The sequence below is a fragment of the Equus quagga genome, chromosome 7 (genome assembly GCF_021613505.1).
Source record: "Equus quagga isolate Etosha38 chromosome 7, UCLA_HA_Equagga_1.0, whole genome shotgun sequence".
NCBI lineage: Eukaryota > Metazoa > Chordata > Mammalia > Perissodactyla > Equidae > Equus > Equus quagga.
Window position 1 is genome coordinate 60,656,407 of NC_060273.1, and position 18,947 is coordinate 60,675,353.

At 36.9% G+C, this 18,947-nt stretch overlaps 1 protein-coding gene across 1 annotated transcript in view; it reads left to right on the plus strand.

Annotated features, from left to right (window-relative positions):
- GABRB2 (gamma-aminobutyric acid type A receptor subunit beta2) overlaps positions 1 to 18,947 on the plus strand; it is a 241,907-nt gene that overhangs the window by 110,938 nt on the left and 112,022 nt on the right. The window contains exon 5 of the mRNA XM_046668471.1: positions 14,019 to 14,101. Coding sequence (XP_046524427.1) covers positions 14,019 to 14,101 — 83 coding nt within the window. The remainder of the gene's footprint in view (positions 1 to 14,018; positions 14,102 to 18,947) is intronic.

Sequence of the window (18,947 nt, forward strand, 5' to 3'; positions counted from 1 at the left end):
TACTGTTTCCCATAGTGGATGCACCAGTTTGCACTCCCACCAGCAGTGTACGAGGGTTCCCTTCTGTCCACATCCTCTCCAACACTTAGTGTTTCCTGTCTTGTTAATTATAGCCACTCTGACGGGAGTGAGGTGATATCTCATTGTAATTTTGCTTTGCATTTCCCTGGTAGTTAATGATGTTAGACATCTTTTCATGTGCTTTTGGCCATCTGTATATCTTCTTTGGGGAAATGTCATTCAGATCTTTTGCCAACTTTTTAATTGAGTTGTTATATTTTTGTTGTTGAGATGTATGAGTTCTTTGTATATTTTGGATATTAATCCCTTATGAGATATATGGTTTGCAAATATCTTCTCCCAGTTGTTAGGTTGTCTTTTCATGTTGTTGATAGTCTCTTTTGCTGTGCAGAATCTTTTTAGTTGCTATAGTCCCGTTTGTTTATTTTTCTATTGTTTTCCTTGCCCCATCAGACGTGGACTTGAAAATATGCTGTTAAGATCGATGTTAAAGAGTGTCCTGCCTAAGTTTTCTTCTAGAAGTTTAATGGTTCCAGGTCTTACATTCAAGTCTCTAATCCATTTTGAGTTAATTTTTGCGTATGGTGTAAGATAATGATCTATTTCCATTCTTTTGCATGTGACTGTCCAGTTTTCCCAACAAGATTTATTGAAGAGACTTTCCTTTCTCTGTTGTATGTCCTTGGCTCCCTTGTCGAGAATTAGCTGTGCATAGATGTGTGGGTTTATTTCTGGGTTCTTGATTCTGTTCCATTGATCTGTTTTTCTGCCAGTACCATGCTGTTTTCGGTACTATAGCTTTGTAGTATATTTTGAAATCAGGGAGTGTGATACCTCCAGCTTTGTTCTATTTTGTAAGGATTCCTTTGGCTATTTGGGGGTCTTTTGTTGTTCCATATAAATTTTAGGATTCTTTTTTCTACCTCTGTGAAAAATGTTGGAACTTTCATAGGGATTGCGTTGAATCTGTGGATTGCTTTAGGAAGTATGGACATTTTAACTATGTTAATTTTTCCAATCTAAGAGCATGGAATATCTTTCCATTTGTTTGTGTCTTCTTCAATTTCTTTCAACAATGTTTTATAGTTTTCAGTATATGGATCTTTCACCTCTTTGGTTAAGTTTATTCCTAGATATTTTATTCTTTTGTTGCAATCATAAATGAGATTATATTCTTAATTTCTCTTTCTGCTACTTCATTGTTAGTGTATAGAAACACAACTGATTTTTGTATGTTGATTTTGTATCCTGAAACTTGACTGTATTCATTTATTATTTCTAAAAGTCTTTTAGTGGATTCTTTAGGGTTTTCTGTATGTAAAATCCTATCATCTGGAATGGTGACTGTTTCACTTCTTCCTTTCTAATTTGGATCTCTTTTATTTCTTTTTCTTGCCTGATTGCTCTGGCTAAGACTTCCAATACTATGTTAAATAAGTGGTGAAAGTGGGCATCCTTGTCTATTTCCTCTTCTTAGAGGGATAGCTGTCATTTTTTCTCCATTGAGAATGATATTAGCTGTGGGTTTGTCATATGGCCTTTATTATGTTGAAGTACTTTCCTTCTATATACATTTTATTCAGAGTTTTTATCATAAATGGATGCTGTATGTTGTCAAATGCTTTCTCTGCATCTATTGAGATGACCATATGATTTTTATTCTTCATTTTGTTAATGCAGTGTATCACAGTTGATTTGCAAATGTGGAACCATCCCTGCATCCCTGGAATAAATCCCACTTGATTGTGGTGTATGATCTTTTTAATGTATTTTTGTATTTGATTTGCTAGTATTTTGTTAAAGGTTTTTGCCTCCATGTTCGTCAGTGATATTGGCCTGAAATTTCATTTTTTTGTTATGTCCTTGTCTGGTTTTGGTATCAAGATAATGTTGGCTTTGTAGAAAGAGTTAGGAAGCTTCCCCTTCTCTTCAATTTTTTAGAAGAGTTTGAGAAGGATAGGTATTAAATCTTCTTTTAATGTTTAGTAGAATTCACCAGGGAAGCCATCTGGTCCTGGACTTTTATTTTGGGGGGATGTTTTTGTTTACTGTTTTGATCTCCTTAGTTGTGATTGGTTTATTCAAATTCTTTACTTCTTGATTCAGTTTTGGAAGGTTGCACGATTCTAAGAATTTGTCCATCTCTCTTCTAGATTATCCAATTTGTTGGTATATCACTTTTCATAGTATTCTCTTATAATCTTTTGTGTTTCTGATGTATCTGTTGTAATTTCTCCTCTTTCATTTCTGGTTTTATTTATTTGAGCCTTCTCTCTTTGTTTTCTTGGTGAGTCTAGCTAAAGGTTTCTCAATTTTCTTTATCTTTCCAAAGAACCAGCTCTTGGTTTCATTGATTTTTTTTCTATTGTCTTTTTAGTCTCTATTTCATTTATTTCTGCTCTTATTTTTATTATTTCCTTCCTTCTACTGATTTGGGGCTTTGTTGATTCTTCTTTTTCCAGTTAATTTAGGTGCACTGTTAGATTGTTTATTTGGGATTTTTCTTGTTTGTTGAGATAGACCTGAATTGCTATAAACTTCCCACATAGAACCACTTTTGCTGTATCTCATAGATTTTGGCATGTCATATTTTCATTTTCATTTGTCTCTAGGTATTTTTTATTTCTCCTTTAATTTCTTCATTGGCCCAATCATTGTTCAGTAGTGTTCTGTTTAATTTCCACATATTTGTGGCTTTTCTGATTTTCTTCCTGTAGTTGATTTCTACTTTCATACCTTTGTGGTCAGAAAAGATTTTTGGTATTATTTCGATCTTCTTAAATTTATAGAGACTTGTTTTGTGGCCAAATATGTGATCTATCCTGGAGAATGGTCCATGTGCATTTGAAAAGAATGTGTATTCTGCGGTTTTTGGACAGAATGTTCTATACATATATCGACTAAGTCCATCTGGTCTAATGTGTTGTTTAAGGCCAATATTTCCTTATTGATCTTCTGTTTGGATGATCTATCCATTAGTGTAAGTGGAGTGTTAAAGTTCCCTACTATTATTGTGTTACTGTCTATTTCTCCTTTTATGTCTGTTAATAATTGCTTTATATATTTAGGTGCTCCTATGTTGGGTGCATAGATATTTACAAGTGTTATAGCCTCTTGTTGGATTGTTCCCTTTATTATTATGTAGTGTCTTTCTTGGTCTCTTGTTACAGTTTTTGTTTTAAAGTCTATTCTGTCTGATGTAAGTATTGCTACCCTAGTGTTTTTTCTTTGTCATTTGCATGGAGTATCTTTTTCCATCCCTTCACTTTCAGTTTGTGAGTGTCTTTAGGTCTGAAGTGTGTCTCTTGTATGCAGCATATATATGGGTCTTGTTATTTTATCGAATTAGCAACCCTATGCATTTTGATTGGAACATTTAGTCCATTGATATTTAAAGTAGCTATTGATAAATATGTACTTATTGCCATTTTGTTACTTTTTTCTGGGTATTTTAGTAGTTTTTCTCTGTTCCTTCTCTCTTCCCTTGTGGTTTGATGGTTTTCATTAGTATTATGTTTATATTCCTTTCTCTTAGTTATTTGTGTATTTATTATAAGTTTCTGGTTTCTGATTACCATGAGGTTCATATATAATAATTTACGTCTATAGCAATCTATATTGAGTTGATGGTCTCTCTAGTTTGACCTCTTTTTAAAATCTCTACTCTTTTGCTCCTCTCGTCCCACATTTTATGGTTTTGATATCATATCTAACCTCTTATTTTGTGTGTTTCTATCCATAACCCGCTTATCATTGAATAGGTAATTTTAGTACTTATGTCTTTTGGCCTTCATATTATCTTCATAAGTGTTCTGTTACTTTTATTGTATTTTTGCCTTTACCAGTGATTTTATTGCCTCTTTTTTTTTTTTAAATAATTCCCTATTCCTATTTGTAGGCTTCTCTTTCCCACTTAAATAAGTTCCTTTAGCATTTCTTGTAAACTTGTTTCTTGGTGATAAACTTGTTTAATTGTTGCTTGTCTGGGAAACTCTTTTTCTCTCCTTCCATTCTGAATGATAACCTTACAGGTTAGACTATTCTTCACAGTAGGCTTTTTTTCTTTCAGCACTTTAAACATATGTAGACTGTACGCTTCTGGCTGAGAAGTCTGCTAATTGCCTTATGTGGTTTCCTTTGTATGTCACTTGTTGCCTTTCTCTTGCAGCTTTTAGGATTCTCTCTTTATCTTTAATTTTAGGCATTTTAATTATAATGTGTCTTGGTGTGGGCCTCTTTGGTTTTATCTTGTTTGGCACTCTCTCTTGTTCCTGTACTTGGATGTCTGTTTCCTTCCTGAGGTTAGAAAAGTTTTCAGCTATTATTTCTTGAAATAGATTCTCTGCCCCTTTGTCTTTTTCTTCTCCTTCTGGGACACCTATAATATGAATGTTAGTGTGCTTGATGTTGTCCCAGAGGTCCCTTAGACTGTTCTCATTCTTTTTAATTCTTTTTTCTTTTATCTGTTCAGCTTGGGTGATTTTCTCTAGTCTTTTGTCCAGCTCAGTAATCTGTTCTTCTGTATCATCTACTCTGCTATTGAGTCCTTCTAGTGAATTTTTCATTTCTAGTTTTGTATTCTTCATTTCTGATTGGATTTTTATATTTTCCAATTCATTTTTGATTTTCTCATTGAGTTCATCCATTCTTCTCCCAAGATCAGTGAGCATCCTTATGACTTTTTGCTTGAACTCTGTCAGGTACATTGTTTATTTCTGTGTCATTTAGTTCTTTTTCTGGGGTTTGGTCCTGTTCCCTTGCTTGGAATGTATTCTTTTGCCTCCTCATTTTGTCTCTTTCTCTGTGCTTATATCTATGTATTAGGGGGATCAGCTATGTCTCCTGATCTTGGAGAAGTGGCTTTATGTAAGAGTTGCCTTTTGAGGCCCAGCAGTGTGCTTCTCTCTTGTCACCAGTTCCAAATAATCCAGGAGTGACCCCTGTGTGAGCTACGTGTGTCCTTCTACTCCAGCAGGGTTGTTCTTGCTGCAGGTGTTCAGGGAGTCTAGGCTGTCCCCCTGGCTGGCTGGTTGTAATGCTCAGTTGCATGTGGCTGCTATGGACCTTTTAGTCACTTTATCAGGTTTGAGGAGCCTCAGCACAGTTGGCTGAAAGGTTTAATGGTACATTCCTGTTGCAGTTTTTCTGTTAAGTGAGTAAGCCCCCAGCATGGCTGGTTGCTAGGCTCAGGGGCTTACAATTGCTGTAGGCCTCCAGTCTGCAATGCTGTTGTCATCTCTCTCAGAATTGCGGCTGAATGGGGCTGGCCCCAAGCATGGGAAAACCCAGTTGTTTCAGACTTTGGAAGGAGGGGCCAATCCCCTTTGTGGCTGTTTTAGAAGCATGGGTCTTCTGTGGCTGATAAGCCCCATGACTCATGGTTCCACCCACACCATCAATACAGTCCTGGCCCGTTCACATGTCCTGCTCCCCGGGAGCATGCCCAATTGCCCCACTGCAGTGGCCCCCACACACTCCAGCAACACCCCACCTACTCCACTTGCTCCTCACACATGCAGTATCCTACAGAGGGGGACCCACTCGCCTGCCTGCAGAGGACGAAGGCACCCAGTCTATGCAGGCCAAAAAGTTACCCAAGGGCTTGCTGTTGGGTGGGGCCAGTTCCTAGGGCAGGCTGCCTGCTCTGGATGAGCTGCATTGAATTGGTGCTCTAGTGGGTGGGGCAGACCCAGGGCTAACAGGCCAGGGGAAAAACTCCAGTGGCATCTGCCAGGGTCTGTGTCAGCACACCTATAGTCGGTCACGACAATGGCTGCCACCAATGTCTCAGTCCCTGAAGAGTTCTCACCTCTCACCAAGATGCACCCATAGCCTATCAAGTGAGTCTCTTTTCACCAAAACACCGTGCACCTTTCTTTCTGGTGATTTTAGGTTGCTTTCTGAAACCAGTGGATTGGTGTGTGAGCCCTTTAAGAGCTGGCTTTTTTCCATTTATATCCAATAGGTTTTCTAGGGGTATTCCCCATTGTAGTTAATAGCTAGCAAAGCCAGATATTATGAGACTTGTCTCAGTTGTGCTGAGTCCGAAGGATGCTTATAGTGGTAACATTTACCTGCTCAGGTCCCCCACTCCTCCAGGGAAGGCTGCATACCTGAGGCTTGCTCCTGGCCAGCTGTGAAGTGCTGCAGCCTGTGAAGGTGGCTTTTTTCTCTCTAGAGAGGGATTTTTTCATCTTCTGCTCAGTCAGGACTGTCCCTTGTTGTGAGGGTTCTTTTTATCCAATTTTCAGTTCTTTCTCAGGGGTAATATTTCTAAGAATAGTTGTAACTTTGTTGTGTTCATTGAAGGAGGTGAGTTCAGAGTCCACCTACACCACCATCTTGACCTCCATTGAGCCCATATCTTCTTTATCCATTTATTAGTCAATGAACACTTGCATTGCTTCCATGTCTTGGCTATTGTGACCAATGCTGCAATGAACATAGGTGTGCACAAGTCTCTTTGAATTGTTGATTTCAAGTTCTTTGGACAAATACCCAGTAGTGAAATAGCTGGGTCATATGGTATTTTGGTTTTTAATTTTTTTAGATATTTCACCCACTGTTTTCCCTAGTGGCTATACCAGTTTGTATTCCCGCCAGCAGCGTATGGGGTTCCTTTTTCTCCACATCCTCTCCGACACTTGTTCTTTTTTGTCCTGGTGATTGTAGCCATTCTAACAGGTGTAAGGTGATATCTCATTATAGTTCTGATTTACATTTCCCTAATGATAGCTAATATTGAACATCTTTTCATGTACCTGTTGGCCATCTGTATATCTTCTTTGGAAAAATGTCTGGTCATATCCTCTGCCCATTTTTTGAGCAGGTTGTTTGTTTTTTTGTTGTTGAATTATATGAGATGTTTGTATATTTTGGAGATTAACCTCTTGTTGGATATATGATTTTCAAATATTTTCTTCCAGTTGGTAGGTTGCCTTTTCATTTTGTTCATGGTTTCCTTTGCCTTGCAGAAGCTCTTTAGTCTCATGAGGTCCCATTTGTTTACTTTTTCTTTCGTTTCCCTTGCCTGAGTAGATAAGGTATTCAAAAAGATGCTGCTAAGACCAATGTTGAAGAGTGTACTGCCTATATTTTCTTCTAGGAGCTTTATATCTTTAATCCATTTTGAGTTAATTTTTGTGTATGGTGTGAGATAATGGTCTGCTTTCATTCTTTTGCATGTAGCTGCCCAGTTCTTCCAACACCATTTATTGAAAAAATTTCCTTTCTCCGTTGTATGTTCTTAGCTTCTTTGTGGAAGATTAGCTTTCTGTATATGTGAGGTTTTATTTCTGGGTTTTCAGTTCTGTCCCATTGATCTGTGTGTCTGTTTTTGTACCAGTACCATGCTGTTTTGATTACTATAGCTTTGTAGTATATTTTGAAGTCAGGGATTGTGATGCCTCCAGTTTTTCTCTCCCCCCTAGGATTGCTTTAGCTGTTCAGGGTCTTTGGTTGCCCCATATGAATTTTAGAGTTCTTCTTTTTTTCTGAGGAACATTGTCACTGAGCTAACATCTGTGCCAATCTTCCTCTATTCTATGTGGGATGCTACTACACTGTCTTAACAAGTGGTGCTAGGTCCACGCCCAGGGTCTGAACCTGTAAACCCTGGGCTGCCAAAGCAGAGCACTCAAACTTAACCACTATGCCATCAGGCAGCCCCAGGATTCTTTGTTCTATTTCTGTGAAGAATGTCTTTGGGATTCCAATTGGGACTGCATTGAATGTAGAGATTGCTTTAAGTAGTATGGACATTTTAACTATGTTTATTCTTCCAATCCATGAGCATAGAATATCTTTCCATTTCTGTATGTCATCATCAATTTCTTTCAATTATGTCTTATAGTTTTCATTGGATAGGTCTTTCACCTCCTTGGTTAGATTTATTCCTAGTATTTTATTCTTTTTGCTGTGGTTGTAAATGGGATTGTATTCCTGAGTTCTCTTTCTCATAGTTCATTATTAGAGCATAAAAATGCAACTGATGGCGCCAGCCCTGTGGCCGAGTGGTTAAGTGCATGAGCTCTGCTGTGGCAGCCCAGGGTTTCACTGGTTCAGATCCTGGGCGTGGACATGGCACCACTCATCAGGCCACGTTGAGGTGGCGTTCCATATGCCACAACTAGAAGGACCAGCAACTAAGATATACAACTATGTACCAGCGGGGATTTGGGGAGATAAAGCAGAAAAAAAGAAAAAGATTGGCCACAGTTGTTAGCTCTGGTGCCAATCTTTAAAAAAAAAAATGCAACTGATTTTTGTAAGTTGATTTTTTACCCTGCATCTTTGCTGTAGTTGATTATTTCTAATAGTTTTCTGATAGATTCTTTAGGATTTTCTGTGCATAAAATCACATCATCTGCAAACATTGAGAGTTTCACTTCCTCCATGACAATTTGGATACCATTTGTTTCTTTTTCTTGCTTAATTGCTCTGGCCAAAACCTCCAGTACTGTGTTGATTAAAAGTGGTGAGAGTAGGCACCCTTGTCTTGTTCCTGTTCTGAGAGTGGTGACTTTCAGTTTTTCTCTGTTGAGTATGATGTTGGCTGTGGGTTTGTCATTTTGGCCTTTATTATGTTGAAGTACTTTCCTTCTCTACCCATTTTATTGAGAGGTTTTTTCATAAATGGATGTTGGATCTTATCAGATATTTTCTCAGCATGTATTGAGTTGATCATGTGGTTTTTATTCCTCATTTTCTCACTGTGGTGTATCACATTGATTGATTTGCAGATGTTGAATTATCCCTGTGTCCCTAATGTAAATCCCACTTGGTCATGGTGTATGATCCTTTTGATGTATTTCTACGTTTGGTTTGCCAATATTTTGTTGAGGATTTTTGCATCTATGTTCATCACTGATATTGGCCTGTAATTTTCCTTCTTTGTATTGTCCTTATCTGGCTTTGGAATTAGGGTGATGTTGGCCTCATAAAATGTGTTAGGAAGTGTTCTGTCTTCTTCAATTTTATGGGATAGTTTGAGGAGGATAGGTACTAAATCTTCTTTGAATGTTTGGTAGAATTTTCCAGAGAAACCATCTGGTCCTGGACTTTTATTTCTTGGGAGTTTTTTGATTACTATTTCAATCTCTTTACTTGTGATTGGTCTATTCAGATTCTCTATTTTTTCTTGGTTCAGTTTTGGAAGGTTGTATGATTCTAAGAATTTATCTTTTTCTTCTAAATGGTCCAATATGTTGGCATATAGTTTTTCATAGTATTCTTTTATAATCCTCTGTATTTCTGTGGTATCTGTTGTAATTTCTCCTCTTTCATTTCTAATTTTATTTGTTTAAGGCTTCTCTCTTTTTTTCTTAGTGAGTCTGGCTAAGGGTTTGCCAATTTCATCTTCTCAAAGAAACAGCTCTTAGCTTCATTGATTCTTTCTTCTGTTTTTTTGGTTTTGGTTTCATTGATTTCTGCTCTATTTTTTATTATTTCCCTCGTCTGCTGACTTTGGGCTTTGTTTATTCTTCTTTTTCTAGTTCTGTTAGGTGTAGTTTAAGATTGCTTATTTGAGATTTTTCTTGTTTGTTAATGTGGGCCTGTATTTCTATGAATTTCCCTCTTAGGACTGCTTTTGCTGCATCTCATATGAGTTGGTATGGTGTATTATCATTTTCATTTGTCTCTGAATATTCTTTGATTTCTCCTTTAATTTCTTCAATGATCCATTGGTTGTTCAGTAGCATGTTGTTTAGTCTCTACATAGTTGTCACTTTCCCAGCTTTTTTCTTATAGTTGATTTCTAGTTATATAGCTTTATGGTCAGAAAAGATGTTTGATATGATTTCAATATTCTTAAATTTATTGAGACTTGCCTTGTTTCCCAGCATATGGTCTATCTTTGAGACTATTCCATGTGCACTTGAGAAGAATTTGTATTCTGCTGATTTTGGATGGAGTGTTCTCTATATTAAGGCTATTAAGTCCATCTGGTCTAGTTTTTCATTTAGTTCCACTATTTCCTTGTTGATTTTCTGTATGGTTCATCTTTCCATTGATGACAGTGGGGTCTTAAGGTCCCCTACTATTATTGTGTTGCTGTTAATGTCTCCTTTTAGGTCAATTAAAATTTGCTTTATGTACTTTGGTGCTCCTGTGTTAAGTGAACATATATTTATAAGTGTTACGTCTTCTTGGTGGAATATACCTTTTATCATTGTATACTGTCCCTCTTTGTCTCTCATTGTCTTTTTTATCTTGAAGTCTACTTTGTCTGATATAAGTATGGCAACACCTGCTTTCTTTTGTTTGCAATTAGCTTGGAGTATCGTCTTTCATCCCTTCACACCAAGCCTGTGTTTGTCATTAGAGCTAAGATATGTTTCCTGGAGGCAGCAAATTCTTGGGTCTTGCTTCTTAATCCAGGATGGCAAGATTTTAATTCAAATTTTCAGTGGCGACCAAGTATTGGAGAATATATGTGACTTGTCCCAGGTCACTCATCCTGGTCTGTATTATGAGGATTCCAAATGAATTATTTTGTCTACAGAATTTCTGCCTTAATCCAATAGGAGATACATCAACTTGCAAACATTTGTAATTTTTTCTTAGTTTTATAAAGTGTGTGATAGCATTAAAAAAAGTAAAACACTGGCATAAATATGAATGTTGATGATGTGAGGAAAACACATTTTTCTACTTTATTTTTAAAACATGAGTAAAACGCATTGCTTATGCAGTAGCATTAGTCAATTAATTTTTCTTCTTCACAGCACTAGTATTCACAGCACTAGTTCACAAATGTTAGTGAATGTCTAGTTTCCATGAATATCTCTCAGGAGCAAGTGTGAGCCACAACCTATAGTAGTGATTCCAGACTTCACTTCACCTACAGTCAGGCATCTGTTTATGACTCTCTTTTTGTCATGTGTGTGCCCTTGAACCTTTCATGACCTTTGTGTTCATTCCATCAGATGAAGCGAATTTTCTCTGGTTTCTCAAGATGAGGATTATTTCTACTATTTTACATAAATAGCATGAGTGCTTAGTATGACAATAATGTACCTAATTTCGTTTCCTTTATAATTTCTATTCTGCAGAATACAGGTTCCTGTATGTTAGTGGCAATATAGGTTGTATCTACGTGTCAAAAAAAAAATTGATGGACCAGTGAGAAAATCAACCAAGTACACATAGCCAAAATAGCCATTTTTTAAAACCTGAGTAAAGATAAAAAGTGAATGTTAATTTTTATAGAATTTTAAAAATTAATAAATTTCATCAAAAACAGAAACAATCAGTTTGATAATAAGATAAACTTTGGTACTACTTATGTAATGTTAATTAAATGGATTAAAATTTATTTACTTTTAAAAATGAGAGGAGAGTAGATCTTAAAAGTTCTCATCACAAGAAAAGACATTTTGTAACTATCTATGGTGATGGATGTTAACTAGATTTATTGTGGTGATCATTTTGCAATATATACAAATATTGAGTCATTATATTGTACATCTGAAACTAATACAATGTTATATGCCACTTATATTGCAATAAAAAGTATATATTAAAAAAACTCTAAAACCTAAGATACATTATAATTTTAAGGTAAAAAAAGAGAAGTAATGCAATAAAATAATCCTCCAAATAAAAATACTTATAATGAGCAAAACCAACTGCTTGCCTCTTTATAATTCATGTATTTATTCATTCAAAAGATATTGATGATAATCTCACAGTAAATAGAACAAAGTCTGTGCCCTTAAATGGCTTTAATTTTATTGGTAGAAATAGACAGTTCTTAAAAAAATAAATAAGCAAGATAATTTTAGATTGTGATAATAACTTGAAGGAGATAGATAAGACTGAACATTAGTTAAGCAGCCACTTTGGGTGGGCTGCTTGGGAAGGACCTCTCAGAGGAGGTGATTTTTGCGCTGATGGATCAGAAGAGGGGTCTCTGTGAAGATCAGGGGACACATATACTAGGCAGAAAGAACAATTGTGAAGGCTGGAAGATAGTGAGTGAGGACAGGATATGAGATAATATTGGGAAGGAAAGGCCAGATTATTCAGAGTTCAGCAGGCCATAGCCAAGACTTTGGGTTTTATTGGAAGAGTCACTAAAAGTTTTAAACAGAGGAGTAATAAAATCTGATCTGTTTTTGAAAGATCTCTGTTGTGTGGATAAGGCATAGTAGGGAGGCAAATGGAGAGGTTGCGAGACCAAGCTACTGTGGTAGAATAGAGGAGAGGCAGTGGGGCCATAGACTCTGAGGGATGCAGTGGAGATGGAAAGGCGTTGAAGCAGAGTAGCCAACAGATCTTGGTGAAGGAAAGGAAGGAATCAAGGATGAACATTGGCCCTAGGATCCTCACTTATAACTAAAAAGGAAAACAGAAATTAACAGAGCATAAACCTTAATGAAGCAGTAATCAAACTGCAGAGGCATGAGCTGCTTACATTAAGTTAATCACTTATTTCCATCCCACTACTGAGGAGAGGGCCTCTCACACCTAACTGAGGAATTCCATAGACTCAGTGCGCCTGGATTGCTTGTCTGAGCTCTACCCAAGACTTTTTTGATGAAAAACATCTAGCTGTAGACTGTTTCTCAAGCCGGGGCTGCTTCTTATTTCTCTGTTCTCAACACATAGGTAGTACCCCTCAGGGTAGAGTAAACCAACGTTGGTCAAATTCAACATCAGTTCTACTCTTCATTTTCTTCAACAGATGTAAAGGCCTACTATGTGTCAGATACTCTTTTATATTCTTTGCATAAATTATCAATTCTTGCAGAAACCCTGTTAGGAAATTGTTTTTATTGTTGTTAATAATATCCCCTTTTTACAGACAAAGAAACTAAAATTTGTTAGGAGACATTAACCGTCTTGATGTGAACCAGTCAGTGAGGCAGAGTTAGAATTCATACCTATGTCTGTTGTATTCTAAAACTTGTGTTTTTTTCATGACATTATGCTGCCTCGTTGATCAGAAAACGTCTATTATGGGCTGGCCTGGTGGCGCAGCGGTTAAGTTCACATGTTCCGCTTCTAAGCGGCCCGGGGTTTGCTGGTTTGGATCCCGGATGCAGACATGGAACTGCGTGGCAAAAAGCCATGCTATGGTAGGTGTCACACTTATAAAGTAGAGGAAGACGGGCATGGATGTTAGCTCAGGGATAGTCTTCCTCAGCAAAAAGAGGAGGATTGGCAGCAATTAGCTCAAGGCTAATCTTCCTCAAAAAAATAAAAAGAAAAAAAAAGAAAACTTATATTAGTAAATCATTTAGGATTGTATGTTTTTTGACTCCTTCTAGTAGGTCTTCAATAGAGAGATTAGTGAAAAATGATGACAGAGAAATATAAAGACATTAAAGGGGCATATTCATTTCTCTGTGATAAAGTAATAAAGGTACAAGTATTCTAGATAAATAACTCTACCAGCTCATGAGAGGAAGGTCTCTAATAGATCATGAGAATATCAGATTACTCATGACAGAGCAAATCAGGTGATAGATGAAAGACTGATTGTGTGTTGTGTTAAAAACACTTGCAAAGTAGTATACTATGCGTAGAAAGCTCAAAAATGATGGATCAAAGCCAAGATTGAGTGAAGATTAGATTTTAGGATCTTGCAAAGGGAAAATAAGACAAATGCGAGTGGAAGAGGAGTATCTATGTCAGTATTCTCAATCAATTGTGAAGAAAAGAGCGCTGGGACTGCCCCACTCCACCCCCAAACATCCTTGAACATGGGAACTGCCCACTTACCAAATACTCCCAGGTGGTTTTGGTACAAGTAGGTAATAGACCACATTCTGGGAAAATACTGATTTAATCAAGTCTCTTTATTTTACAAATCAGTTTGAGGCTCATAAAGGAAAATGGTTCTCCAAAGGTGCAGCACACTTTTTTTACTACAGCTTAAACTAAATCAGTCTCTTAGGCCCAGTTCTGTCCTCTTTGAAACTTGGATTTAATTTTTCTAACTCCAACCGTGGACCAGCTAACAACATATATCATTGCTATTTCTCTTCTAGAATCACAACCACAGCTGCCTGCATGATGGACCTAAGGCGGTACCCACTGGATGAACAAAACTGCACCTTGGAAATTGAAAGCTGTAAGTTTTCCTGAGAATCCAGCTAGACTGAACTCTGCTTTAAGTTTCTCGTTAGGCAGAGGCCTCCTACTCTGGTTTATGTCCAGACCACAAGTCCTGCAAAGTTTCTGCCAGCACACTAAATATGGTGGAGGGAAGCTCTCACAGTATCTTCCCTCAGTGATGCTGTCACCCCCTTTAATCTCATCCCTAACTTCCTGGGAGAGATGTTTAGGGAAGAAGTAATCTAGCAATAAAAGGAAGATGCTAAGAGCCTGGAAGGAGACCAAGGGCTATTCCAGGCATTTAAGGTATGTAATTGGTGCAAACAGCTACAACAGACTTGGGAAAATAGGTGGAGGTGGCAGGGTGATACAAGATGTCCTAATTTCTTTACTTCTCAAATATTATCTCTTTGCAATTGCAAGGTAAATATGGCCTTCTAGATTAAATAAAACATTTATACAGTGTGGATTGGTGGGATGTTTTTATTTTTGAGAGATTATTTTCAGTGTCTTAATTTGTTCTCTGTTCTTTGTGGAGGCTATCTGATGAGCAAGATTGGTGTACCTCCGTGTATTTATTCTTTTTCCTGTGCTGACCTGTTTTGCAATGTTGTTGCTTTTCTAGGCCATGATTTCAGCATCATTTTTGATGATTCGTTCCCATGTCCTGTTGGGTGGGCTAAAACATTGATTTCATAACCTCTCTCTGTTTCTGAGGTCACACAAGGAGGTCGTTTGAGGCGGAATTGGATTTTGAATCTCTTTTCTCTGTCAATTCTTTGCAGTGTTTTCATACCGCATCCCACCAAACAATTGGAAGCTGATGATATTATATCCAGCATTCTAGATAATGAGGAACTCGACTGTTGTGCAGATACTCTCTGCCTTTGTGAGGAACTCTAGCAAGCAATGTAGTGCTAAATCACTGCTCTGAGCAGAAATAAGGCGTTTGTGACACAGTGTGGATATTTTAGCCCATTTCAAAAAAATAGCTTCCAGGGATAATTAAATTTACATGCATTTTTTGAAGAACCTAATTTCATACTTGTATTTCCAAATCATCAATATTTTTCACATTAGATCTTGCCATACTATTTAATGAAATTGGTCTATAGGATTTTTATGATTGCTTTTATGTAAATATCTTTGGGATAACTTTGCATTTTCATAACTTACAATACAGTTTAGAGTGGAAAAAAAGTTTTTCAAAGTCCAAATTCTTTGATTGATTCAAATTATTGATGTAATTATATTTTGGAAAAAATATGTTGCTGTGTACCACTCATGAATTTTTGTAGTAAGAGCATTTTTCAGGCTAAAATTTAACTGGAATTTTAATAATCATAATTGTACATGGTTAAAGAACTTGCACTTTTTCAATTTCATTTGAGCCTTCCAAAACTTTCCAGGTAACTAAACCAAGGCCCATTTATTTTAAGGATCTGATGCCTAAGGACATAGCACCCAAGTGTTTAGTGTAATTAAATTATAATTCTGACCTGAATATTTAATAACTAATATGATAATTCCTTAGAATTTTAAAAAGCTTTATAAAGGGGTTTTTACGTATCTCATTTCAATTCACAGTTACCCTGTTAAGTGAGGTAGAATAGAATTTTTCCAGCTTTATGGAGATATAACTGACATTTAACATTGTGTAAGTTTAAGATGTACAATGTCTGGACGATCTATCTATTGTTGAGAGTGGGGTATTAAAGTCCTCAACTATTATTGTATCCTGTTTATATCTCCTTTTAGTTCTGTTAGTATTTGCTTTATATATTTAGGTGCTCCAATGTTGGGTGCATAAATATTTACTATTGTTGTATCTTCTTGATGAATTGACCCCTTTATCATCATATCATGATCTTCTTTGTCTCCTAGGGGCATTTAACTTAAAGTCTACACGGTAGATGTTAATATACCTGTCTTTACAACCAGGGGAACAGACAGAAAATGATAAAGTGATTTGCCCACGATCATGCAGCCAGTGAGTGGCACACAGGCTCTTGCTGATGTGGTAATCAATAACTGATTTATCTTAATAAAGCCACTGATTTTGGAAAGACTAGATTAAGAGGAAGATTCCCTATTCTAAAAGTCAATGGGAAAGAGCCCGTCCTTATGAAAACTCAGGGCTTATTCATATTTAGCCAGACAGCAAATCATTGTTACAGAGAATGAAACATGATGCTATATTAATAATGTACGTGATATCCAGGTCCTGTTGTTATAACTAGGTAGTTAACTAACTAAGCATATTAAAATGAGTTTAAAATCCTATCTCTTAAACAACTAGCTCTGAAGTTGATGCCTGACATTCCACCTTATTCATTCATTCCTTTCTGTTAAACAAACTCTGGGCATTCATTCCTCTCCCTCCCCACCCCCCTCTCTCCTGTGCCTTCCCCTCCTTCTTCTCCTTAGTTTCCTTCCTCTCTCTCTCTCTCAAATGCAAAAGACATGATAGTGTCTAATAGTGACATTGCTAAACCACTATCATCCTGTCTCCATATTAATAATTAGTATAGGGGCCGGCCCCATGGCTGAATGGTTAAGTTTGCGTGCTCCGCTGCGGCGACCCGGGGTTTCGCCGGTTCGGACACCAGGCATGGACAGGCACGGCTCGTTAGGCCATGTTGAGGCAGCATCCCACATACCACAACTAAAATGACCCACAACTAAAAATATACAACTATCTACTTGGGGGATTTGGGGAGAAAAAGCAAAAAAAACAAAAATAATTAGTATATTGGTTCTATTTCAGAGAGGATAATAAAACTATTCAGCGTAGGGAAGTATTAGGATTGACTTATTCTTTCATTCATGAATTCATTCAATAATTGACTCATTCTTTTAATAATTATTGAGAGCTGATTATTTATAAGGCATTGTAATAAGCTCTAGAGGTGTAGTCGTGAACGAAAGTAGATAATTTCTCTACTTTCCTTTATTATGATGAAGGTAGGTAGGTATTATTTAAATAAATACATATAAGAAGATGAGATTCTATTAGTGAAAAGTGCTACTAAGATGAAATATTTAGTTCTATAAAGCCTTAAAGAAAGACTATAACAAGCCTTGAAATAAAAATTCTAGAAGGTTGATATGGACTATGCTTACTTCATAAATTTTCCTAAATTTAGAGGGATGGAAAAGTTCTGTAGAATTAATGAAATTTGCTGAGCCAAATGGGCCCTGATAATATTTATCACTATTCAGGCAATGAAACTTACTTGCCAAAATAAAATGGAGACGTTCATCCCCTGGTGTTTCCAGTACTTTCACTTAAAGCCAGTTCTCCTCACTTTTTACCTATATGCTCCTGTTATCTGTGTGGTTAGAGGCAACTCATCATATGTTGTCTATATACTATGTATATATACACATCCATGTGTATATCTTGTCTATATCTTTCTCTGAATCCTTCAGTCAGATTGGAAAAGGGATACTGGAACATTCACCTATATTTCTATGGAAATGTCACCCTAACAGCACCAAATGACAACAAAGTTATGTGCTAGCCTATATAAACAAAGTTCTTTTGAATGTTCTTGCTATTTAGGAATAAGATGAATTCTAATAAAGAAATAATGAACTATCCCAGGTGTACCAATGCTTGGAAAAATCTGATACTGCCAAATATAATTTAAGAGTATCAGGACAAGTCAAAGATTTATTTCCTTTTAAAAATATATGAAGTTCTAATCACGTCATAAGGACACACATTCTATTATACTGCAAGTCCACTCAGTATGTTCCATTCAGAAATGAAAAGTAGTGAAAGAGGGGTGGGGGAATGTTACATATCTTGGAAATAGAAATAGTTAGGGCTACTCTGTTATATTCTGAGCCAGATCAGCTGCCCAGTGCCAATGTCAGCTACTAATTATGAGGGATAAGCAGGGTACCCCTCCTCAGAAGGGTTAAGGCCGTCTTATACAGTCCTCAGCCCCACTTCCAGGTTCTCCTCTTGGGACATGTGACCTGCTTGTTTGCAAGGGAGTATGGAATTCTCTGAACTAGATACATTGACAGGCTGCTCACGTTACTAAAAATCCAGAGGTTCCTTTTTTTTCTCATTTGGTTGTGTACTTTTATCTTAGCCTGTCACTGGGTAAGTTGGACTGGACAGGCTAAGTATCTCAGAGAATAAGTTTAGTGCTCTCATTCTCAGCATTGTTGGTTGTTCAGTCACGCTCAGCCTTCGTACAATCTACAATGAATTTGAGGGTGTGGAGCTTTCTCGGTAGCTCTCTCACTGGCAACTACACAGGGCCATGCCAAGTATATACTGAGACAGCTGCTCAGGCACCTCCTTTTAGTATCTAAAAAAAATTCTTTTAAGATCCTTTTAGGATCTTAAAAAAAAGAAAAAATCCTATCACTGCCTTGGTGGCAGCGTCAGAAACCAGTTCTTGCCGCCTTCTCACAGTCACTGTTGGGAAAGTCACCCTACTAAGCTGAGCCTCAGTTTCCTCAAATGGGCATAATAATATCTATCACATAAGGTTGCTCTGAGGATTAAATGAACTAATATAGACTAATATGAACTAATATAGATAAAGAATCTAGCACTTTGTTTCAAACATGGTAGACATCTAATAAACAGTAGCTTAAGCAATTAATAATAATTACTATAATAACACTAATTTTCATTATCACATTTAAAAAGTCTCATACTGCCACAGATTTGCCCTAATTATGAGATCTAGTAAATCTAGCCAAGGAGAGACCCAAAGCACAGCACTATTCTTTTCAACCTTTGTAGATCTTATTCAGGCCCTTGCTTTTGCATTCCAAGTAAGTCTCATTATCTGTAGGGCTATCTACTTCCTTGTAGAATGTCTCAGCCAGCTGTG